Here is a 25,387-nt window from a genome sequence, read left to right on the forward strand (position 1 = left end):
AAAGATGAACGTGGACACGTTTAATATTTTAAACTAAGAGCTGCAGTTTCAAAGCTGCCGTGTCCACAGAACCCAGGTAAAAAACGTAAGTGAATTAAGCAGGCAGAGGATAAGGCGGCACCGTCCAACAGAAAAAGAACGAGAGCCACATGTTTCATTTTAAATATTCCAGCATCCACATTAAATGCAACAGAACCACTTTCCGATATGGACTAGCCACGTGCCAAGCGATCAAAGCCACATGTGGCAGGGGCTCCCATACTGGGCATGCAGGTATTAGGTCCTAAGGAGTGAAAAGGAGAGCGCGGCCACATCCCAGAAATGGTGCCACGCAGAATGAGAACCAGTGTTTCTGCATCCTCCAAAGTCCAAAATTCTTGATGAGTATGTGAAAGTGCACGGTTTTAAATGTTCGTCATTCAAGTTTTTAAGACGATGGTGTGCCAAAACACACCATCGGTGGGCCATGTGGACCCCAGGCCACCAGTCTGCCACCTCTGCGCCAGTCACCGGTTATCTCTGATGTCTCTAAATGTGTATCGAGCACTTTCTCTGAACAGGGATGCTCTTATTTAGTACTGACTTTTATAACATTTAATTGGATGCTACAATTAGTTCTGCTTAACATACTGTGAGTGTACTAGAATAAAATTAAAACAGTAAATATTCATGTCAAAAGATCTTTAACGTCTGTACCGCATTCTGCTTCTGCAGTCCCAGGTACAGACCTGGTGCAGTAGCTGTCCAATGGTTGTTTGTTAAGATAATGAAAAGGTATTACCGTTGTGGGAAAGGACCAACCTCCCTAGAGAAAAGTAAGCTAGAAATACAATTAGATAGTTTACAGAAAAGGAAATGCACATGGCTCTTAATCATAGGCAAAGATGGTCTACCTTGCTGAGAAGAGAAATGTAAATTAATGACACTGAGGTACCATTTCCTATTTATCCGGTTGACATAAACTTCCAAGTGTGACGATATACATGGCTGTGGCAACATGCAAGGCTGTGTTGCTAATATGAACACAAAATGGTACAATCTCTATGGAGGGAGGTTTGTAAAGGTCTCAGAATTACCCGTGCACTTGTGCTCTAAGTAATCCCATCCCCCTTCTAGGGATGTCTCCCAAAGATACATTGGCAAAAATATAAAAACTTCTATGCACGGGCTATTTACTGCAGCATGACTTGTAACAGCAAATTACTGGAAGCGACCCAAATACCCATCATCAGGGACTGGAAGAAGAAAGTGTTACAGCCACTCAGTGGGGCTCCGTGGAGAAGGAGAGGAGGAGGGGTTCCATGTACTGCTCTGGAGGGAACACCAGGATCTACTGTTAAGAGATCAGAGGAAGGTGGCACAAGTGTGTGTATTCTGCTGCCATCATCTAGGAACAGGGGGTGTGGGGAACATAAATAAGAATTTAATTTTGTATGTATAAGAGACTAATATAAACATAAGGATAAACCACAACCTTAAAAACAAAAATGATTATCCTTCAGTGAGGGAGGAGGAAGCGGACAGGGACAGAAGGAAGACTTGTGAACATACTTCGTTTGTAGGTTTGACTTTGGAGCCATGTAAATATTTTACATAATTATAAAAACAAAATTAAGTTTAAAGAACAACAATCCTTTAAAAACTCTAAAACAAAATGAAACAAATGCATCTAGCTATGCATTAAGTTGGTTCCTCTCTAGGAACCATTTCAAGTAACTTTAAAACATATTAATTTGCCTGTACAGCTCTACTGGGACATATTCTCAGACCAAAACAATATTTAACAGTAAGCTGTTTTCAATAATCATATCGTTTTTACCAGTGTGAGTACTGTTATTCTGAGCTGTTTACATATGTATTATGGGATTAAAGCAAATGAATACTTAAGTTGTTATTTAAAAATGGGGTTTGAGACGTGAGAAAAAGATACAGATATAGATGAAAGAAAAACAGGATTAAAATAAAGTGTATGTAAAAAAATTTGAATTAGAAGTATCAGCAAGAAGCCCATCACACATTTTACTCTTAAAAAAGAAGAAAAGGGAAAAAAACTGTATTTCCGAATCTGTTCCCTGAAAAGGCCTGGAAACAGTAACCCACCCAGTAATAACGAACACCCTTGCAGCCAGTGAAAAAATGTCACTTCCCACTGAAACACTGAGGAGTCCTGTGAGGAGAGTTCAATTCCAGATCTAGGGTAGAGAATGAACAAGGCAAGACATTAGCCCCCAAATGGATCATTTAATCTCCAATAAGAAAAACTGCAATTGGTTAAGCAGATAATGAATAATTTTAAATCTACTAGTGACCAGTGGAAGATGCTGGGAAACCAACTCAATATTTTGAAAACTGGTAAATAGAGGGAAAGAACGAAGCGTTTATTTTGCCTTTCCTGTGTGATTCAGGGAATCAAATAGTCAGTAAGAGGAAGCATCATTTATTCAGCTAATAAAGGAAGGAATGCTAGGATTTGAATGCCACCATTTTGAGATCCCTAATTCAACAGTGGGTCTAAGTAACAAGCAAAGGCTGCAAAACATCATTAACAGAGAGACACATGTGACCCTTGCTAGATGCACATAGATAGTATCGTCCTGAACTATTCCTGCCAGGGGAGGGTACCAAACTAGAATGTGATTAAACCACCAGACTTAACTACTATTTTTCAAGATATGCCAGCCATGAGGGAACAAGTTAAATGGCACATAAAGATGCAATCCAGCCAGATACAGATGTGTGACCCCTATAGGACAAAATACTCAGCTTCTTTAATACATAGAGGCTGGTGCAAAAGTCATTGCGGTTGAAAAGGTTAAAAATTGCAAAAACCGGAATAACTTTTGCACCAACCTAATAAATTGAGAGAGGTGGGGGAAAATATGAGAAACATGAATTTAAAGAGATCTGTGAGACATCAAGTAGTTGCAATGGAGGACTCTTATTTAGATTCCAATTTGAGCTATAATAATTAAAAAAATAAAAAAGAAAGTGAGAGGGAAATTTGGACAGTTGACTATTAAGAAATTACTAATTTGAATTAGGTTTGATATATTGTGATTGTGTTTTCTGAAAGAGCTCTTATTTTGGGGATATTTACAAGTAAAATGATATAGTTGTGATTCATTTCAAAGTAATGGTGGTAGAGGTGTGAGAAAGAATAAATTAAACACGTTTTACCATAAATTAATATGTGTGAAAGCTGAGTAATAAGGAATATGAGTAATAAGGAATAAGGAATATGGGGGTACTAATCTTTCCCTACTTTTGCATATGTTAATATTTTACCTAATAAAAAAGTTAAAAATTTTTAAGAAGGTAAACGTCGCCAATTCATAAAAAAGTCCTGTTATATTTGGCGCTCCAAAACACTTCTTTTTGAAGATCAAACCATACAGAATATATTTATAATCTGATACAAAATAAAAATCTGATTTTAAATGAAAGTATACAAAAATCCAAGCATAGTAAATCTGCTCCTTTCTAAGAATTTAAACGTCTTTTAGTTAAGAACTACATTTTCTGTTATGGTAGGGAGAAAAATCTGTAAAATAAAATTCTAGTACAAGGATCTCAAGACACTGGAAGCATAGACAGAGGCAGAAAAAACAAGTGGGAAAATACAGTGGCAAGAGGGAGCAGTGAGAGATCTAACCCAGTGGTTCCAGGCAAGTACAATTCCTTGGTTAAAATGTAACTCCTCAGCCTGAAAGCACAGAAAATACAGTTTCGTTATCAGGATGATGGGATGCGACAGGAACTTAACTCCCGTTTGCATCCATCAGCCTACAGTAAAACTGGTGTCATTGTATGTCGTTTGGCTTCACATCATAGACCCTATCAACAACACTAAGCAAGGACTTACTGTACCAGAACAAGGCAGACATTAAGGGAAAGGTCCTCTTGCAGCTTCTTTCTGCCTATCTCAGTTACGTTCCCAGTTCTGGGATGAGAAGTATCTCCTAGTAATTAGATGCCCCTGATGGTGTCTGTGTTTTTGTTTTAATATCCCTTTACTTCTTAATTTCTTTCTCATTACAGACTTAAAATAGGTTTTGAAAATCTGAATGACGTACAAGAAATGCTCAAAATCTAGACAGAAAAGGACTAACTAGATAGACAACTAAAACCTCTGTGCTCTTATAAGGAGTTGCCAGGATGTGATGGCTGACTCCCCGACATCCATTCCAACTCAAACGACAATCCATGCCATTCGTGTTGAACCCATTTTCCTCATGGCTTCGAAATGGATACATGACCAACCCATGCCAGTGAGATGTGAGGACCAATGGAGAGCATGTGGGAGAATATCCTTTGCTTCTAAGGGGAAAAGAAGGATGATCCCTTTTCTCCTCTCAACATTTGCTACATGTCATTCACTGTAAGGTCCACTACTATTTTGTGTGCATTTAGAAAGGAGGAATGCTGCCAATTAAATTATAATCACACCACAGAATGTACAATGAAGCCTGTCAGAGATAATAAAATGTGAAGGAAAGAAGTGCATCTTAGTGTCAGTGAAATTCAGCCACTGGCCAACGGAAGAAGCCAACCCATGGGAACAGCCAAACACCAAGAAAGTCCCCGAGAAGCAGAACCTGGTCGTGTCTGACCAGGATGTGATGATATGTGAGACCACAAACAGCCAAGGCCAGCTGGAGTTTTCTGCTCCTGCCCATCAAAGCATCCTAACTGATAGAGAGATCAAAAGAAGAGCTGACAAACACCACACTGGAGTCTCAGTAAACAGAATAAAACATGAGAGGGCACAGGTCACAACACAACAAGCTTCTGACTGACAAGTATCCTCACCATCTTGCCTCTGCTGCAGGAAAAGGAGTTTTTAAAATGTTCAAATGAAAGCATGTGGTGACCAAACGTTTATCGATGGGTGAATGGACAAACACAACGGATTACTCAGCCTTAAAAAGAAATGAAATTCCGACACAGGCTACAACATGGTGTGCCCTGAAGACACTGTGCTAAGTGAAATAAGCCAGATACAAAGGGCAAATACTGTGGGATTCCATTGCCGCGAGACATCCAGAGCAGGAAGATTTATACAGAAAGTAGGGTTGTGGAAGCCAAGAGCTGAGGGACCGAAGAATGGGAGTTAGTGTTTAATGGGGACAGTTTCAGCTTGGAAACGTGAAAAACCTCTGGAGGTCGGTGGTTGCACAACAATATGAATGTACTTACTGACACTTAACTGTACACTTAAAAATGGCTAGAATGGTAAATTTCACATTATGTATATTTTACCACAATTAAAAAATAAAAGTATGAGGTAACCTGGAAAAAAACCTTTGCGTTTATATAAAAATTCCCTGTAGCAATAACAACAGTTCTAAGTTGCTGCTCCACAGACTAATAAGAAATGAAAACCTACTAAAGAAGCTACTAAAATGTGCTTTACCTGATGGCTGGGACCAACCCGAATTTCCCCCTGGGTGCTGTTCAGCCTCCTGTCATGAAAAGAGTAGATGAAGTTAGTAAATATAGTTTTGACTTAAACATTCACACATTTTTCAAGGAAAGTAATTCACTTCAAATAAATGAGGCATAACTCAGGAAGAATTACCTTCTCCACTATCTGTAATGTTGCCCTGCACACACACACATCTCTAAAACCTTGTTCTCCTAAAAACCCCAGTACGGCAGCTTGCTGTCGTGAGTTCCTGTGCCGTTGTATTTCCACGCCTCAGAGAGGCACATTCTACAGCAGAATCCCAACAGATGTTTCTTCTTTTCAAAACATTTCAGGGTCTTCTACCATAAACCTTATTAAAATGTAGACCAGGTAACTTCTGGTTCCTCGCACACAAACTGGGTCATTTACTTCATTCATTCATTCATTCATTCATTCATTCATTCAACAGATAATTATTAAGTACAAACTATAAGCCAGAAATTGTCCTAGGTGTTGGAGACGAAAAATGAACAGAACAATGTCCTTGCCTTCTTGGAACTTATATTTTAATTCAGGTAAAAAACAAAGACACAGATAATAGATCAAATGATGATAAGGGCCAAGGAATCAAGTAGGTGGTAAATGATGAAATATTTGTACAGTTCTTTATACGGGACAGTCAGGAAAAGTCTTAGTAATAAAGTGAAACGCGAGCAGAGATGGAGACACGAGGGAATGAGCGCAGCAGGTCTCGGAGGTGAATGAGCTCCTCTTTTCTGTCTGTGCCATTCTTGCTGCACTTGCAATGCCCACCCTCCTCTGCTCCAAACCCTAACCATCCAGGGTCCTTTGCAAAGCCACTATTTCCAAGAAGCCTTTCTTGATCTCCTCCTCACTTCACCCCACACACCCACAGAAGTGTGGGGAGTCTTCCTCTTTTCACTCCTTCACGAAACATTCACTGACTATCTTTCTTGTCCTGGGCCTTGCACACGGCACTTACTGGGTGCAGCGATGGACCAAGAAATACAGCCCTTGCTCTCCCAGACGGAGCTCCCAGCCCCCAGCTGCCTGCTTCCCTCAATTTGAGCCCTGACTACCTGTGACATTAGGAAAACCCTTTCTGTGCCCAGTGACAAGTCTCTGTTGTGTTGACAATAGTGCCTCGGAGAAGACTCTCACACATGAGAGCTACTCGATAAATACTTCTTGACTCAGACTGAGCTGAAGAGCATTAAGAAAGCAGCAAAGGACCAAACAGGAAGCAGTCTCTTGTTTTTCTCCCATGCATTGTTACGTTTGAAGTTGTTAAAAATGGATTTAAAAACCCGTTATTTCCATCAGGGGCCTTGGGTCCAGCACTCTCCTCTTTTAATCTAACAATTCTTCCCATGACGAGTCTCATTTTGGCAAAGGTGGGCCGCAGATAGGACAAAGAAAGAGAGACGAGTAACAGAAAGAAAAGACATGGATCCCGTACTTATGAGCTTAAAACCCGTCTACCAGGGGAGGTAGCATCCATCCCCTCCACACCGGACAGGTCCAATCACTACAGTCATAAGCACAAAACATTTCAGGAGAAAGAGTACAACAAATCCTAAGGGGAGTGACCAAAACTAGGCAGTCTTCAAGAGGAGACAGTCTAGGAAGTGGTTAAGTCCCAAAGACACCTCTGAAGGAGACAGCAGCACAACAACAGGGAGAAACAGGACTTCCCAAGTGGGACAGACCCTGTGGGGTGGCGGGGGGGTCCGTGCTGGGAGAACAGCTTGCCCGAAGTGCTGACTTCAAAATACAAGTCATCCTCGTTTCTTCAGTAGGCAAATGACCCAGAAGCTAGAAGGTACGACTAGTAGGAATTCCAAGAGGTTGTTTTCAGAGATAAGTAGAGGAATCAAATAGGCCAGGCAGCTATTTTCACCAGGAAACTTCTTTAAGAAAAACAAGCAGTCAGTGCATTACCATTTCCCTTTTAACTTGTTTGTTTCGTAACTAGCTATGAACAAAACTAGCTGCCAAAAGCTCTCTCCTTTATTTCTAAATACTTTCCAAATGCTTGCCTGCCTACACGTAAGTGTTATGTGGAGCCAAATGTATCATCTCAGAAAGCTCCGGCCACAGCCCATCCAGTCACTTGAGCCCACAGCTCAACTTTCCGGCTCTTCTAGAAGGTCTATGTGATGCCAAGGTGCTCGAGTGGTTGGTTATGAAAGCATTTCCCCACTGCTGCTCCACACGCTGCTAGGTCCTCCATAGCTCCAGCACAAACAGTCCTGGTTCATTCTGTTTTAACACTCTTCTCTTTTTTATTTTTGTGTGTTTTCTTTTTTGGTTTTTATTTTAATGTTTTACTAAGCCAGTATCATATTTAGCTAAAAAATTTAACACACTGAAAACAAACCCCAAAATACATTATTGAATAGAACTACTTATATCCCACTTACTTGTGTAAAAATTGAGGCTAATAATTATTAATACTGCCTATAAGTTAGACAAGAAAATGTGTTGGGGTACCCTAAGAGCCTAAATTAATTTCTCTCTTTTATGTTTACATCCATGAAGGTTACTAATATGGTGAGTAGGTTAAAAAGCACCAAATAAAGGTAAAACAAAGAACCTTTTAAAAAGCTTATTAAAAAATCAATTTGACAACAAAAGCATTTGTTAGTCATACGTGCCTTTCAAATATTAGGATTTTATACCAAGAGAGTCAACACAATTATTTTTGAGCAGGACTGGGATCCAAGGTAAGCAGACAATGGCATTAGCTACCATATCCAGGAGCTCCAGAATACAGAATACATGGTAGAAATACATTTTATGCTCCAGATACAAAGAGGTAGAGAGCAACACACCCCATTAGAGGGAACTGGATGCACCCGAGAGAAAAACTGTCAGAATGTGAACTAAAGATGAAAGATGAGAAGCAAGCTTCATGGGAAACTGCCAGTACCCAGCTGTATCTGAGTTCCACAGAACAATCACCACCCTCCCCTCTTCTGACAGCATCCAAACTCTAAATTAAACGTCCCTCCCCGGCTGCCTCCCTGCTCCCTTCTTTCTAAAGCTCCTTTTGTGTTTCATACAGCATGTTAGAGGATAATAGCCCGCTATGACTAATTTGGACATTTCCTACCTCCACCCACTCTGGGACTGCCAGCTTCTCGAGTACAAGAACGGATACTTAATCCAGGTTTTGTATCCCCCAGAATCTAACACAGTACTTGCCTGCCACTGTTATGCACTCAGGACAAAGGGAAAGTTCCCTGGCTACATGAACATCTCTGGACTACGAAGACGTAAAACGTGACAAAATCACCAGAACTTTTTCTGTGAGTGTAGTATCAACAGCTGGTAGAAAACACTCAACAACCATATGCTGACTACTACATTTTCCCTCGTACGTATCACAACAATTCTCAAACTTTTTGGTCTCCAACCCTTTTACAGTCTTTAAATTACTGAGCATCCCAAGAAAGTTATGTTTTTGAGAAACTTCAAAATATTTGTTTGTTTATAGCAATAAGCTCATTATGTATTAACATGTGTAACATATTTTTATGAAAAATAATTGTATTTAAACAAAAAAACTTAGTGAAAATAAAGGCACTGTTTTACATTTTTGCAAATCTATTTAATGGAGTCTCATAAGTGCTTCTATATTCAACCTGTTGCAATATGTTGTTTTGGTTAAAGTATATGAAGAAAATGTAGCCTCATACAGATTTATAACTGGGAGAATATGTTAATATATTTTTGATAATTATGGATATTCTTTTTTATACTACACCAAAACTCAACAAGTGATTGTTTCTTAAATCTTTTGTACAACGTGAATCTAAAACCTTATCAGTGATCTTTTGGACACTTTTACATTAAAATCCATTAGCCTGTCTCGGCCAGGCATGATTTTGAAATGTCATACACACATTGGTTAGATGGAAAATATTAGTTCACTAAGTTATGCCTACCTTCCAAATACCAACACAGTTCATTAAACAATTTTTTTTAAAATCACGTTCATTAATATCACCAACCATCTCATAAGGAAAGCCTATAAATACACAGAAGCTGTCAAGCTCAGAGTGGTGGGTACAAGTTTTTCAAAATTCTAATTTTTCTTTGCAAGTTCAGATCTTAGCATTGGCAAACACAGTTAGTTGTTTTCCTTCAAATGGCAGGCTTAGTTCATCCACTTTCAATAACGTGTCTTCTCCCAAGTTTCAATAATCTCAGTCTGTCTGTCAGTTATTCTTCCAAATAAAAATGGTGTGCTATGAAAAAGTGGTTAATTAAGCTCTAACTCAAACAATAACCCATGTCCTTCGGTATGCAGCAGAATTTATGTCACGTCCCATTTCATCACAAAGAATATTACAAAGACAGACCTCAAGGGTTGGGATTTGATAAAATTAATAATAGGGTCCACAAATCACACCCTGAGAAGCGCTGATTATGAAACATTCTGAACTTTAGAAAATATTGGGGGCTAAAATTCAAAAGGTCCCTAACCTAGAGGATGCCAGGTTTATCCTTCAATTATGGCAACAAAAGCTAACAAACATTTGAGTATCTTCTATCTGTTTTAGATGCTCTATACTATTATCTCATTTCTATGTATTAATTTATTTAATTCACACATTTATATGAATGAAAGTATTAGTGATATTCACAGAAATTCAGACCTCATTCTATCTTGTGTTTAAACAACAGCCACTGAAGAGGTTTCTGCTTTGTTAACACAGCAGGTACGGGCAAAGCCAAGGTGACCATCAATTACGGAAGGAAAGTCCAGACCAAGGACAGTGTAAGTCCCCACAAGGCCAGATAAAGGATATTGTATATGAAATGAGACCAAAGATGTTAGTCACGCCCGGGGATGATGCAGGACACACCAATGCACACCGTTCTCCTGGCCTGGGGTTCTTACCTACAGTCTCATATATTCAGATATCTTACAGTATATGATAAACACGAGCAAAGTAACAGTGCTTTCTATGCCATTATTTCATTATTCCCATGACAACCGTATGAGGCGTAGCTCCACTTTATGGATAATAACAGCACTAACTATAACGCCAATAAAGAAAATAACATATACATTGAACATTTACTGTGCACCAGGCATTTCAAGCTAAGCACATTCCATACCCTTTGCTCTCTAACCTTCAGGACCACCCTGTAAGGCAGGTACCATGACTGCCTGTCCAGATGAGGAAACTGACGCTCAGAGAGGTTCTGAGATCGCCCACGACTACACAGCTGACGTGGAAAACCCAGGATTCAAGCTCAAGTTTAGCTGACTTCAAAGTCAGAGCGCCCAATCATACATCCATATGGCACAGTGATTAAGATACTAAACCAAACTTACACAACTAATTACAAATAGAACCAGTATGAGAAGCCATACCCTTTTCCCTAATTCAGTTCTATGTTCATTTCAAGCACTAAACCAAGACAAAATAATCAAAAAGATTTTTTTAAGTTTGAAAATCATGTTAGAAAAGAAAACCTATCTTTACTAACCATTGTCACCCCCATAAATTAATTTTTTTAAAAAGAAAACCTATCAAAGTTAAAGGCCAACTTATGTAACATTATCAAAATGGCAAAATTATAGAGCTGGAGAAGAATCGAGTGGTTGCCAGGAGTTAGGAACGGGGTGGGGAGAGCTTTGCAATGCCAGACTAAATCTCTATTATGGTGGCTGTCACACAGAGCTACACCTGTGATAAAATGGCACAGAACTACACACATTGTACATTGTATTCATACTAACGTGGTGACGTCCAGGTTTTGATGCTGTACTACAGTCACACACGATACACCTATTGGGGGAGGTGAATGAAGGGTGCGGGGGAGCCCTCTGTGGCATCTTGCAACTTCTGTGAATCTAAAAAATTAAGTTTTTAAAAAGTCAAAAGAAAAGGTTGGCTGAGTGAAATATTACAGACAGACTGGGGATAAGAAAGAAAGCCAGACATGAGAAAAGCTGATTAAATGGCAAATAGAGCCCCCCAAAGTATACTGTAGACAGATGAACAAGTAACTAAAGAAAGAATGCCACAGTCAATGAGCAGTGAGATTCAAGGAATTTACTCAAGTCACATATGTCTTTTTTTCTCTGTGTTTACTAAGGATCTCTGGTATGGGTCGTCCTTTCTGAGACATCCTTAATTGTGAATCATACTTTAAAAAAAAACTGTCACCATCCTTACCAGCAAGGAAGAATTTCTCTGTGCAGCTAATGTAAACAACATAAGTTTTTCAAAACAGCTGAGGTTCAGTCCCCATTATTCTACAAATCTTTGCTTTGGAATATGAAAAAATAGACCCAGAAGCCAAATTATAAGAATAGTCAGCCATTGTGTTTATTCCTTGAGTACTAAAAAAAAAAAGGAAAAAAAATTGTATATGAAATCTGATACAAAAGAAACCAAAGTAACAAAGCAGTATCCATGGCAACTACAACTTAATATTTCAGTCCTCTTCAGCTGCAGTGGATTAAATAAAATGACAAGATGTTCCCTTTGAAAAGTAACCTGTTACCATGGAAACATTTTAGTCTAAGAAGTAAACAGGGAATGGACAGAAAGGAGCAGGAAGCCTGCAACTGAATATCAAAAAGGGAGAAGCATCTATGCAAAGGAGGTGAGAAGGCTGGCTGGCCAGACACCAGGTGGGGTGGGGTGGGGTGGGGTGGGGCGGGGCGGGGCGCGCTCCTGGGGGTGGGGAGGGAAGCAGGCCAGGGGCAAACAGGAGCCTACCCAGACAAAATCACTTCATCCTAATGAGAGGGGGACGGTGTGAGGGAGGCAGGGGTCTGTGAACATTCACTCAAGACACCTAAATATCTCTATATGATCCTGGTAACTGCATAAGACAAGGCCTTGAGTCTACAGGGGAGCAGGCCGGGGCAGGACACGGGGTCCAGGGGAAGTGACATGAGCTGGTAGAACAGAGGCCTTTTACAGGATGGATGACTTCCCATCATGACCCAGACCTGGTCCCCACCCCAAGCATGGAACAGAACCCCAGTGGAGCTGGGAGTGATAACTGTCAAGTCAGACCCCTGCTCTGTGGCTGGCGCCATGTGGGAATGGAATCGCCGTGCAATCTTCCTTTACCCGTCCTTCAGATTGCAATGCTCCGACAGTAGATAGTCCTTATCTCCTCTACAAGGTGTTAAGTTGAGCAGGAAGACTGACATGAAATCAACAGAAAGCCCAGAAATTCTACCTATGAGCTCATCAGAAAGTGACCACAGAACTGGACTGTGGGTCAGAATGAAATGCACCAAATTTTGGGAAAATTTGGCTACTGATCAGAATCACTTCTTTTCAGAAGGGTTGTGGGCAGGCCTGAAACAGGCGGACGAGAAGGCACACAATGTGCGGGTTCCTCCTAGCTGTCCAGCACGAGCCCGTGTTCCAGAAGCAGCCTTTAACAAGCCTGATTTCCTTCAAGTCTAACACGGTATCTTCCAAATCGATGGCAAGTTTGTATTCTATTCCAGGACACATACTCCAGTATTTTAAGACAGAAGATATTTTCCCTAAATCTGAGTAAAATCACTGCACTTTGCACATCCTACCAGGAGGCTCCATGACTTGGGCGCCCCCGCTACCGGGAGGTGGGCGGTGTTAACACACCTGAGTCTACTCCTCAGGTGCAGGGGAAGAGCAGGCTTCCCTCACAGGAACCGGATTATAATTTCAGGCCCCAAGTGCTGCTAGCTCCAAGGGGAACCTCGAGGACATCATTCAGCCTCTCTGAGCCCCCGTTTCCTCACCTCCGAAATGCGGTTCTTGACGGGCAGTCTTCCAGGCTGCTGTGCAAACAAAAGGTGCTGTAGGGGAAGGGAGGCGGGGCACAGCTCCTGCTGTTAGCTCTCCCAGGGGCAGCAGTGAGGACAGGAACCACTGCCTCCGCTAGGAGCTCCCAAAGCACCACGGACCTCTCCTTCGCGGCGTCGCAGTCCTGATTTTATTTATTTTGTGTAATTATTTCTGCTGATGATTCTCTCGCCCTTTAGACCAAAAGCACCATGCGGGTAAGGACCAAGTCTGTTTTTAGCTCCCGGGGCCCACTGGTACTCACTAAATTTATTTTAAGTGAATAAATGGCTCCAATATTTTAACTCAATGATTGTTTGGCCATTTATAGCAACCAAGCACTTTGCTGCAAAATTAAGTGAAGTCACTTGTGGCTGAAGGCTAGCCCTCCAAGCAAAATTCACCTGAAACAGGTTTGGTAAACTGCCGGGCAGGAACAAAATTCAGTATTCATTCAAAATAATCACAAGAAAAAGAGAATCAGTCAACAGTTGAAAGGGTTAATGTTCCAAATTCATATACAAGTGCCAAGGTCAAGAAAGGAACGCCTCCAAAATCCAGAATCCCAATATTCTAAACTTTCTCACAGAGAAGTCCCTCAGAGGCCATCTGATCCAATGTTCCAGCTTAATAAAAGCAGCAAAGGCTTGAGGAAATAAAGGTCCTCTTTCAGGGGTCACAGTAAGTTAATTACAGAGGATTCCAGGCCACAGATGCTCTCCTTCCACGGGGTCCCCTAATACAATTCCGAGTCCACTAAGAAGTTAGGCACTGGCTGAAGAAAAGGAAGGATTTTCACGCTGACAAGATGCAGTAAACATGGCCTCTATGCAATAATAGTTAATATGAGAAAAATAATGTTAAAGAATTTTTTAAACAACATGTGCAAAAGGACCTAGTTTCACAGCACTACAATGACTCCCCCCACTGTCTAAATTCTTATTTGTCTGACTTCTCCCCCATTATGTAGTAACACGCAGTGTAGCTGCCCACACACCACGTGACCCCATCCCTCTCAGGCTCCTCGTGGCTTTTACTGTCATCACCAGCTGCAAAGAAGGAAATGGCTGTAAGGAGCACAGCCCAACACAAACCTGAACGCACACACCTGTATGTGACACTTTAGAAAACAAAATTATTTTTAAAATTCCACCATGACTGAAATAAATTATAAAGCAGCCGTATTTGAAGATTAAGCCCATCTCCTGGCCAGAAACACTGCTGTTTTTCTGCACATTGAAATCAAACTTTATGATAATCAGGAGTGGAGTGTCCCCAGAAAAAGAGGGACTTTGGACCAAGTAAGTAATTTCACAGTGCACGTCTAAATGCCACTTTGTTCCCACTGGCAAGTCTCTGAAAAATGCTACTGAAAATATGACCATCGCATTATTCCTCTTCACTGCAGTGCAGAAAATGTTGGGGGAGAGGGGAGGCAGGCAGCACCCCTGGTGGAAACACGTGCACACGCGCACACATGCGCACACACACACACCCTCCCACTATACTAGGAAAAGCGGTAAGAACAACATTTAGCACCGAACACACCAAATGTTATATGAAAGTAAAACTTCTTTAAAAAATAATTTAAAAAGTGTAAAGAAAAATGAAAACACCCAAAGAGCACAAGAAAAAAGGAGATCAGTAAATGGTGGCTAAACATTTGGTCACTAATTTTATTTACCACCATTCCTAACATTGTTTTAGTTGAAAACAGGTTGACCAAAATACAGATTCTGTTGAAATAAGCACACCTACAAGAGACTGGAGACTTTGCCTTTGAATTAATAACAATAATACACAGAGCAACTATGTGCCAAACACTTTCATACTGTCTTCATCCAATCTTAGTAACAACTGAAAAATATGACTTATTTCTATATGACCCACGAGAAGACTGAAGTCAGAGAGGGGAAGGGACTTATGCAATGTCACAGCTGGTCCAACGTCATTTATTAGGGGGAATTTGAACCACACCATTTAACCCCAATTCTAGTCTCTTCTCTTGCCATAGATGCCACTCATTTATTCAACATATATGGGCAGGAGGCCCACGTGTCAGGCGCGGGATTGGGAACCAAGGCTCCAAGAACTGGCATGATCCGTGCCCCAGGAGCTTAAAATCTAATAGGAAGACAATCAACCAAATAGTCACAAATAAATGGATAGTTCAAAGAATTTTGAGAAAGAATGTCTAACTGTCCCAAATGAACTAAATAAACTGTTTTAGCTTAGACCTGAAGCATCACAGAGTATACGACCTGAGACTAGATTAGTTTTTCTTCCAGGTTTTCTTTCAAGGCCTGTTCCAGAACCGGCCTCCTCTCCCTCAGAAACTGCTCAATACGGAGGATTACCAGTTTGGGAGGAGATTCATACCCATGCACATAATTTCAAATCTCCCTTTCGCCTGTTATTTTCTATTTTGTCAGACGTTTGTTTTATAGGTTTAGAATGAATGCCTCTTTGGTGAAAAAGGCAACTCAGTTTAGTAATGACCAAAAAGTAAAATGGAAAAGGGAAAATGAATGCAGAAAGAAAGGATCAGGAAGAACAAGCAGCTGGGGAATCACAGCCATGGTGAACACTGGGTCTTAGCATGACAGAGTCTCCCGATTCATAAGTAACACTCCAGACAAGAGTCTAGAAGTGGTCAAAAGCAGAGCTATGTTATGAGCAGATTCACAGACTCTGCAAAATTTATGACGACAGAGGAACACTTTAAACATGGCTCAACCTCGGATTCTGATTCAAGATTCTAATATAATGACAAGAAATGCAAGACCAGGATAATATTTTGGTGAACTTTTATGTTCTTTTGGAAACATAAACCATCTGTAATCACCAAACCTTCCCAATACTCTGAAGTGTAACAACAGGAGGGACACAATTAGCTAAAATGAAACTAAGTAGCATGTTTTCAATGTCCAAGCTACACAGACTAGACAACTTCACCAACCGAGAGAGTAAACTTCCCAGAGATGAAGGAACCTCTACCACCACCAGACAAGCACAGAAGCCATAAACCAGGAGATGGCTGGTCAGCAAATAACATTCTAAAAATATTTTCCCAACATTGGAAAATATAGAACAAATGCATACCACACAAGAAACAGCTTAGTGCCTTACTTTATTGGATTTGAAACACAGATATTCGACGCGACAACTTCTGATGGATCACCGTAGGAACTACAAGTCCTTACCCTCTAAACAGGTAGCTGCACGTGAGCTCCACGTAAATACACGTGTGTGTGAGGCCAGCTCCAGCCAGCGGGACAAGGGGCAGGAACCTGACCAGAGATGAGATTCAGCTCTGAGTACAGCTTCCTGTCCACATCTTATTTGCTAAATGTAAAAAAAAAGTTTAAGAATTAAAAATCCCGGAACACAAAGGCAGTTCTACAACTCCCTTCCTAACAAGTATTCTCCTAACGCAAATAACGGATTTTCTGCATCTGAAACGTTAGTCCTGCAAGGATCCCCCACGTGAGGGACCAGCAAGTGCTCCAGTACCCAGTTCCTGCAGTCTAAGAAAGGACGATTTTCGATGTACATGAGTAAATGTGCTTCTACACAGAGTGAAAGGAGACAAGTTCCAGAAGCAGCGCGGCGAGGTTTGAGGGAAAGTAGGTATCTGCCCACAACTCCTGAGCATAATGTTCAAATAAATATGATCAAATGGGAAGACAGCTCTCCCATGAATGGAAAAAGAAACTGAAAAAACAGTAATAAATGCACTAACTCTAAATTATTCCCAGATAATTCATCTCCTTAATCACAATCCCAAAACTGAAGCCACTGGGAGCCAGACTACATTTCAGTAATATTTTCAGCGTCTGGACTTCACTATTAGCTTTCCTAAAAACGTTCCACCACAATCGGGGGCCTCCTCTGGCCAGAGCTGGCCACGCACAGCTCCATCCTCACATTCTGTTACAGCACAAAGCTTCCATGAAGAATTCCTCGGTAGCATCAGTGTAAATTTCTTCCTTATCCCATGAGCTTTTTCAGTTGCACATTCATTTATAGTCTGCTTTCCTTCATCCTCACAAATGCACAAAACAGAGTCACTTCAAAATTTTTTCCAACCTTCATCAAAAGAAAGAAGGGGAGAGAAGAGAAAGAGGAACCACTAGTACAATTCAAACACTTCACTTACTATCTAGTGGGGTAAGAATTCAGCTTGTCCTGAATCTGCTTATAATGACTGACTGGCTTCCTAAGCTGACCGCGGTCAGAGCCATCTGTCTGAGCCTTGCCTGCGAACAGGACACACAAAAAGCGTAACTTCCCCTCACAGAAAAAAACTAAGGTCCGGTCCCATCATGCAGTGGGCACAAAACCTGGCCAGGCCGATGCTTCCACTTTCGCAGGCATCAACCCCTTTTCATTTCTCTCCTACAGAATCCGCAAGTCATACAACAAGATATATATACACACACACACACACACGCACACACACAAATGCTACCTTCTGCTAAAACAAACAAACAAAATACCTGGAATCTCAATGTGTAACAGACATCACTGTGTACAATTTTCTTTTAATTGCCAATAAATTTTCCACAAGCTCCAAAAGAAAGGATTGCTTCCTTTTGAAGCATTCAACAGTAGAAATTGGTGTGACATAACCTTTCATTTCTAAAAAAAAATCCATTTGAAGGTGGTATTGTAGCAACCCTAAGCTCTACATATGTCCAAACGTACGCACTATTTCATTTTCAGACTTCAGGAAAAGATCACAAGAATTATAATTTGCTCTGGCAAACAGGCTCTCGATCCAAACAAGTTCCACCCACCTTCAAAGCAACCAATAGCTGCCCACCTACCACCCTTCCTAAAACACCCAGAGCTGCTCGGGGCCCAGGCATTCCCTGCCAGCCACACGCAGCCCAGCAGCCTGCAGGTTTGCTCTGCAGGTGCTCGAAGCAAACAAGCTCAGCACCAGGCACCCAGGGAGCCTCAGGTAAAAGCTACACCCCGAGAGAAAGAGGTGAGGGAAAGGGGAGAGGGCGAGCAGAGGCACCCCACAACCTTCTCCATTTGCCTAACGCATCTCCGGGTAGACCCCATCCTTAGCTCTAATTTCAGGCCTTGCGACACCACCTACATGGCCAGCCAGGGCTGAATTCAAGGTTCTCGGGAACATGCACTAGGAATGATAAAATGATTCATAAACATCTTCAGAAGTGAGAACGAGCAGCAAAACCCACACTGTCTCGGGGAGGCCAGAGGAAGATTGCCTACCTGCAGGGGCTGAATGGATCGTCCATGACTAACAGAGGCTCTGGTGAGCCTAGCTGGATCCCTGAACCTCTCCTTACTGCTAAAACTCTGCCCTTTCCCACTCTAACAACTCAAAATGGAGGCACATGCAGTCTGCGAGAGCTCACAGAGCTTTCACTGAGCTTGTGCTATGACCTAAGCCTTCTCACAGAGCGCAGAAACTTCCCCCTCACAGTGACAGCACTGAGCATGTGCTGTGACCCTCCCTCATCCATACACTGTCTCTCAACGCAGTCAATCTCCAGCCTGCTGTTTCCGTAAATAAAGCCCAGCCAACAGACTCTGCGCTTCTCCCCGCATACCAAGCTAGTGTGCAGGGAAGTGGGGCCTTAGAAAGGGGAGCTGAGACAGCCAACACCCGGGGACTCGGCGAGCAGAGCCACGGAGAGGCTTCCGATGAATGCCTTGCTCTGTCAAGACAACAGCAAGTTTTGTTTCGTCTTTCAAAAAAAATTGTGGTTTTTAAATAACAAGATCTTCAAGATGGAATAGAATTAAAAGGCACAGATGTGAATGACTATACATGGGATTCGTGAACAAATACTACAGCACATTTCAAAACATAGTAGCAGCTACTTGGGGAGAACCCCACAAATTTCCTTTTGAAACCTCTGAACGTTCGGAAAAGGCCACACAACCAAGTGGCGGGTGCTGTCACGGCTCTGCACGCAGCGTGGACGGCAGAGCGAGCAGAGTATGTGAAGAATCCTGTATTCTATGCCAAGAGCTTCATCTCCCTAGACAAGAAGTTCTAAAATCTCCCAAATAACAAATAAAAAACACTTCCTAAAGTGATACTAACCCAATCAGGCATGTCTAGTTTGAAGAATATGCTTCTAACTCTAAGAAGTGCAGGAAAGCTCAAATCAGGAGTCCAGAGAACGCCCTGCCACCAACACCTGACCCCACATCTAAAGATCTCAGGGGTCTTCTGGTTCAAAACTCAAGAAGGCAATTCTTGAGAACATTGCCCATGCTGCTAAATTCATTTAAAATTAATCAGAAAAGATGCTAAAGCCACGAAAGCAAGGCCACACCATCCTCGCCACACTGGAAAGTATTCAGTGTCCACAGCACCAGCCGAGCCATCTTCTGTTAAAACCCTTAGAAACACATTCTCCCTGAAACTCCGCCTCCAACAACAGGCACACAGGGCTGTCAGCCGTAGAAGAACCCTCATTCTGGGTGTGCGTGTCTGCTTAATTTCCACTGGCCTACTAAGAGACGATTCCGTATGTTATCACTTAGTTACAATTTGAAAAAGGAAGACCACGAAACTCCCTAAAATTCCTACAGGACAAGACAGGGCAGGAAGAAGCACTGACAGTTCTGTTTCCCACAAATGTAATGGAGTGTGAAGAAATTAAAAACTGCTCACGAGTATTCTGTCCTTGAGATTCCTCAAGTCAATGCAGAACCCATTCCATTTCCTGGTACTCCTGTTCATGCTATCAGATCAACTAAGTTCTGACACTTAAATAAAAACTGATTACATAAAATAATGATGAAATAAAAATTCTCATGCTAACAATATAATTTACACAGCACGAGAAATGCCAGGTGCACTTAAGTAAGTTATACTTTTGACCCAGTACATGACGCAAGTATCTAGAGATTGAAAGACCGGTTTCCCTATTGGTTGGTATAAGATAACATGGCCCCAGCAGTATGTGACTAGAAAAAGTCTAGAGAAAAAAGACTTTCTAAAAACAAGAGCAATTAAATTAGAACCTAGCAGCCAAATAGCGTGAATGTGACCATCAAAGTATTTGCTTCAAATGTGTATTTAAAACAAAATCACCACACCCCTTCACATGGAAATGCTCCCTTGGAGAAATCAACGGAAGATAAAGAATTTAATGAATTCATAATTACTCTGAAAAACTATGGGAACTGCTTCACGCAAAAAGTGACAGTAAGAAATCGTTACTATAATAGCAAGTCATGGACAGCCCTGCGTGACTCTAAGGGCCAGTTACAATGTCCTCTGGACTTTCCTGTGTCATGCTGGATCAGCCCATTTCAACGGTGTCCTCATGGGTCCTTCCTGACACTGTCACCTCCCAGCTGCCCTTTACATACCACCTGGACAGACTCCCCTCCCCCAGTGTGCACCCAGGGCTCACTCTCCAGCTCTCTCACATGGAGAAGTCACCGACCACAATTCCAATCAGCTTCCATCTGGAGAGACCTCCTCCCTGGAGAGACCTCCTCCCGGGAGCAGCTTGAATTGGAAACTTCCAGGAACTGCATTCTCATCTTGCTGCACCTTAACCCATCACAGCCTTTTCTGGGGTGCCTCCCTTTCTTAATGGATTTTAAGTTCTTTGGGGGCAAGGACAGTATTAAAATCATCTTTACTGATCTCTTATTTTGTACCTCAAAAAAATTCATCTGACACACTGAGAAGGACACAACATCACTTGTATAGGATGTCTCGGCAAAAATTACATAACCTAAATCTAATCATGAGGAAACATGGAACAAACCCAAATTGAAGAATAATTGACAGAAGTGGCTTTGACTCCTCCAAAATGTGAATGACATGAAAAACAAAAAAAGGCGAAGAAACATGTCATGAAAACAAAGAAAGGCTAAGGATACAGACACAACAACCGAATGCCATCACATGATCATAGGGGGACATTACCGTGAAGATCAGTATTAGAAAAACTGACAAGATTTGAATACGGACTATATATGTAAGACTATACGGCACGTATCAATGTACCATTGGTAACCGTCCCCCGGATGTGTAAGGACAGTTCCTTGTTCTTGGGACATACACATGGAAATACTTAGGGGGAAAGAAGCATGTGGTTTGATACTCATTTCCAAATAGTTCAGGAAAGGAAAATACTAGAGAGGGAGATGAAGCAAAGGTGGCAAATATAGAGAATAATACGGCAAAAATAGACGTAATAAAGCAAACCTGTACTGAAAGTTAAAAGATAACACAGAAAATAATAAAGCAAGTATTACAAAATGTTAACATTTGGTGAATTGGGTGAAAGACATATGGGAGTTCTATACATTAACCTCATAGCTCTTCTTTAAGTGATACGCATAAAATTCCTGAAAATGTAAAAATATTTCAAACAAACAAGAAATACTTGTATTAGCCTTCAGTCCTCAGTCCTTGGTAAGCTGGAGAGCGGACACCACTACTGGCAATGAGTCACCTGACCTGCCTGGCCATCTGCTCCCACAGTGCTCTAATTCCCAAACGGAATCCACGTACCACCCAGCTCCAAGTTCAATCCAACTTCAGGATATGGGATCAGTCCCCCTCCTCATCAGAAAAAAACAAGGAGCCCTGAAACCTAGGGGCTTGCTAGTTCAGTAACGCAATGCGCCCCTTTGAATTATCAAGTCCAGTTCTAGAAATGGGCTCTACTTCCACTGCCCAGGCCTGGTCTTACACCGAGGGCGCCCAGCACCTGGGCCTTTCTCTCCCGGCCGTCCTGGATGCCAGATGCCTGCTCACCGCTGTTGGCCCCGCCTGCAGGGCTGTGCACATCGCACATGCACATGGCGGCCCCATGGCTGCTTCCTCCGCCCATCACCAGGTCTTCCCGGAAGTCGGGTCATCCCAGGTACACGTACATTGGCTCCGGATCAGAGACCTCCCTCCCTCCTCCAGGGAATCCCCAGCGAATAGCAGGTGCAGAACAAACACTTGAGTAGACTAAAGAAAAGCTCAGCAGGTGAACTGGATAAACTATATTAATGGGTTCTTTCTGAAATTAAAAAGGTTTATCACACGAAACTGACTGAAAACCACTTTGTCCACTTACAATACTTTTGACTGAGCAGAAAATTTATGTTCATCAAAAGTGAAGTAAGAGCTATAAAATGGACGTCTCCTAGGTTTAATTTTGAAGAGTTTTCTACCTACCAGAAACAGAAAAACTGTATAAAATGTTTTACTTACTAACAAGAAATTGCAAACAAGAAATTGAAAGCAAAAACACTAATGAAAATTCAGGAAACTCTAGACAAAAACACTTGGATAAAAGATATTATTGACTTTTAATTAGTACTAACTTTGCATCAAGAGAAAGGAAGCTTTCAGAAAGAGTTTGTTTAAATTTTATCTTCTAATTGTTCCTAGTGTGTAGAAATGGAACTGAGTTTTATGTATATTAATCTTATATCCAGCAAGCATGCTGATTTAGCTTAGCTGTTTTTACAATTTGTTTACGTTTTTCTCCTCAGATTTTCTATGATAAAATTACACCATAAAGCTTCATTTTTTCATCCCCAGTTCTAACATATTTCCTTTCTCATGTTTTAATGGACATGGAAATCCTTATATTGTCTATGATTTTAGAGAAAATACTTCCAACACTCTATCTTTACGTATGGTGCTTGCTGTATGTTTTTGGTAAGCATTCTGTCAGAATAAGGAAGTTTCATTCTATGGTTAATTTGCTAAGTTTCCGCCCCCCACTTGTATTCTATAAACCCAACTTGGAAAAGTATATTTTTAATGCTTTACCTGATTCATTTTCTAACAGTGTATTTAAACATTTTACACGCATGTTCGAAAGACCCATAAATTTTACTTTGATATCTGGCTTTGGTACAAAGGTTTTACCAGCCTCATAAAAGTACTTGGGGAACCTATACCATCTTTCTCTGTTCTCTGGGACACTGGTAGAATTCCCCTGTAAAGTGGGAGTCTAATTTTCTTTTTGGTCTAATGAGAAGAAGATGACGTGTCCTACAGTTATGCAAACTGCCTTTAAAGGGAGAAAACATGCATTTTTCACCTTCTTCCAGTCTCAAATCCGGATGTCACAGCTACCTCCATCACCACGTTGAGCACAAGGTGACAGGTGACATTTCAGATGACAGAGGGCGGGTCCCTGATGGTTTGAAGCCCCACACCAGCCTGGAATTGCCTCCTTTCAAACTTTGCTTACATAAGAGAGAATCCAGTTCTATTTTGTTTAAGTCTCCTTTCTATTTGTTTTAAGTCTGTTACCTATCTCTTTTCTGATAGTTCTAAGTATGAGAGTCTTTAGGTGTGTATCCTACCATTTGTTTTATCTGACTTTTGATGGCACAAGGTTTCTTCCAACACTCTGTAATGTCTCACAGTGAGCTCAGCATTCAAAGGTATTGTATCTGTAGATATCCTACAGGTTCTCAAATGAGGGCATGTCCTCCAAAAAGAGTTATACATCTCCTGGGTGGCTCACTGACATAAGAGCACTTTTTGTTATTATCTTCTCATCCTGGGACTCTCGTATTTTTTAAGAGTGTAAATTCAAGCCCCAAGTGTCATGGCAACAAAGCCCAAAATTAGGAATTATAAGGGGAATTCTCCCTCTATTCCTCCTCTTTTATGGATCTGGAGTCCCAATCCCCAAAGGGTTTCCCTGTCACTTCCCTCTGGTCCCGGATATGTTACCTAGCTCACCCATTCACCAACAGAATCGACCTTGGATGGTCCTAACTTTGTACAGGGCTCCCAGTTCCAACGTCTTAACCTCCTGACATCAAGGCTTTGTCTCCTGTACCGAGTGGGTGCTAAAAAGACCCTGTGCTGTTACGGAGACAGGCAACTGACCCAACCCCTCCCACCTTGGGCTGCTGAAGGATCAGCTTACTGCGTTACTCTCAGTTTCTCTTCATTACTGCGAGCTCAGTTCTGCATCTAAAAGTTTTGTTACACTGTAATTCAACATTTGTAGATGTTCACTGGCAAAAAGTATTTGGAAATTATGATACCCGATTTTTGTCCTGTTTTATTAAAGTTCTTGTATCTTCAGTAGGCTTTATTTCCAAATACACATGTACTCTCAACTGTCTCCAACATTTGCAATCTCAGGTCAATGTTTTGAGAGCTCAAATGTGACAGCAAAGGAAACACAAAAAAGAAAATATTTATATCCAGCTCTAACTTGTCCTCAAAAGCTATACAAAGACCATGAACTGTAAGAAAAGGTGACTTCACTAAAACAGAAGTCAATTTTGAAATGTCTCAAATCTAAGTTAATTAAAATAAAGGAAATACAGATTGTCTCTTTTCAGCTGAAGTATAAACAGTTATGTTTTACAAAGATGGTCACAATGTTATTTAGAATAACCAAATATTGGAAAAACCATAAATGTTCAACAATATGAGAACAGATAAAATATGGGGCCTGCACATGATAAAATATGGGGCCTCCACATGATGGTATACAAGGTGCTCATTACATATATAGTACGTGTGTGTGTGTCCATATATATATATATATATATATATATATATATACACACATATATATATACATAAATATATATACAGTAAAATATTTAACGACATAGTACTATGTTCAAAAGAGAGGAGTAAATAATAAACGCATGATTGTATGTATATTACACATAAGCAATATTTTAACTATAATCTTAATACATAGACCTATACCTACAGAGGGGTGTATATTGAAGTAAAAACACAAATATGGGTGATACAATTATGCTTTATTTCAGTTTACTTCTTTGACTTTTGTATTTGTCAAGTTATTCTCTAGTGAGCACATTTTTTCTTCATTAGAAAAACTAAAACATTTTCCTACACAGCCAGAAGAAAATTACGTTGTACATGAATCAATATATGATGAAATCACAGGAGTTAAGATCAGAAGCTTTCGAGTCAAATAGGCGTGGGGTTTCCTGTTTAGTGACTGTAGGAGTTAGGCCATTATTTAATATAATATCAATTTCCTCATTTATAAAATAAATACCAACCTGACTGAGCTTTTATGGGAATTGAATTAAATGATCTAGCACTGAGTAAGCGTTCACTATATGGCAGTAGTAGACGTTGTCCCATCACCTTGAACAAATGATGTTACAAATTTAA

At 41.0% G+C, this 25,387-nt stretch overlaps 1 protein-coding gene across 7 annotated transcripts in view; it reads right to left on the minus strand.

Moving 5' to 3' along the window:
- RERE (arginine-glutamic acid dipeptide repeats) overlaps nt 1-25,387 on the minus strand; it is a 389,341-nt gene that overhangs the window by 109,898 nt on the left and 254,056 nt on the right. For 5 of the 7 annotated variants that reach the window (XM_019746719.3, XM_019746721.3, XM_074334103.2 and 2 more), the window contains one exon: nt 5,414-5,462. The exons of 1 other annotated variant lie outside the window; for it this stretch is intronic. In XM_019746719.3, coding sequence (XP_019602278.2) covers nt 5,414-5,462 — 49 coding nt within the window. Of the gene's footprint in view, nt 1-5,413; nt 5,463-18,489; nt 18,703-25,387 lie in introns of those variants that run through there. One more of the 7 variants, XM_019746723.3, reaches the window with a different exon arrangement.

The sequence above is a fragment of the Rhinolophus sinicus genome, chromosome 14 (genome assembly GCF_057876585.1).
Source record: "Rhinolophus sinicus isolate RSI-liver-muscle chromosome 14, RSI-T2T, whole genome shotgun sequence".
Lineage (NCBI taxonomy): Eukaryota > Metazoa > Chordata > Mammalia > Chiroptera > Rhinolophidae > Rhinolophus > Rhinolophus sinicus.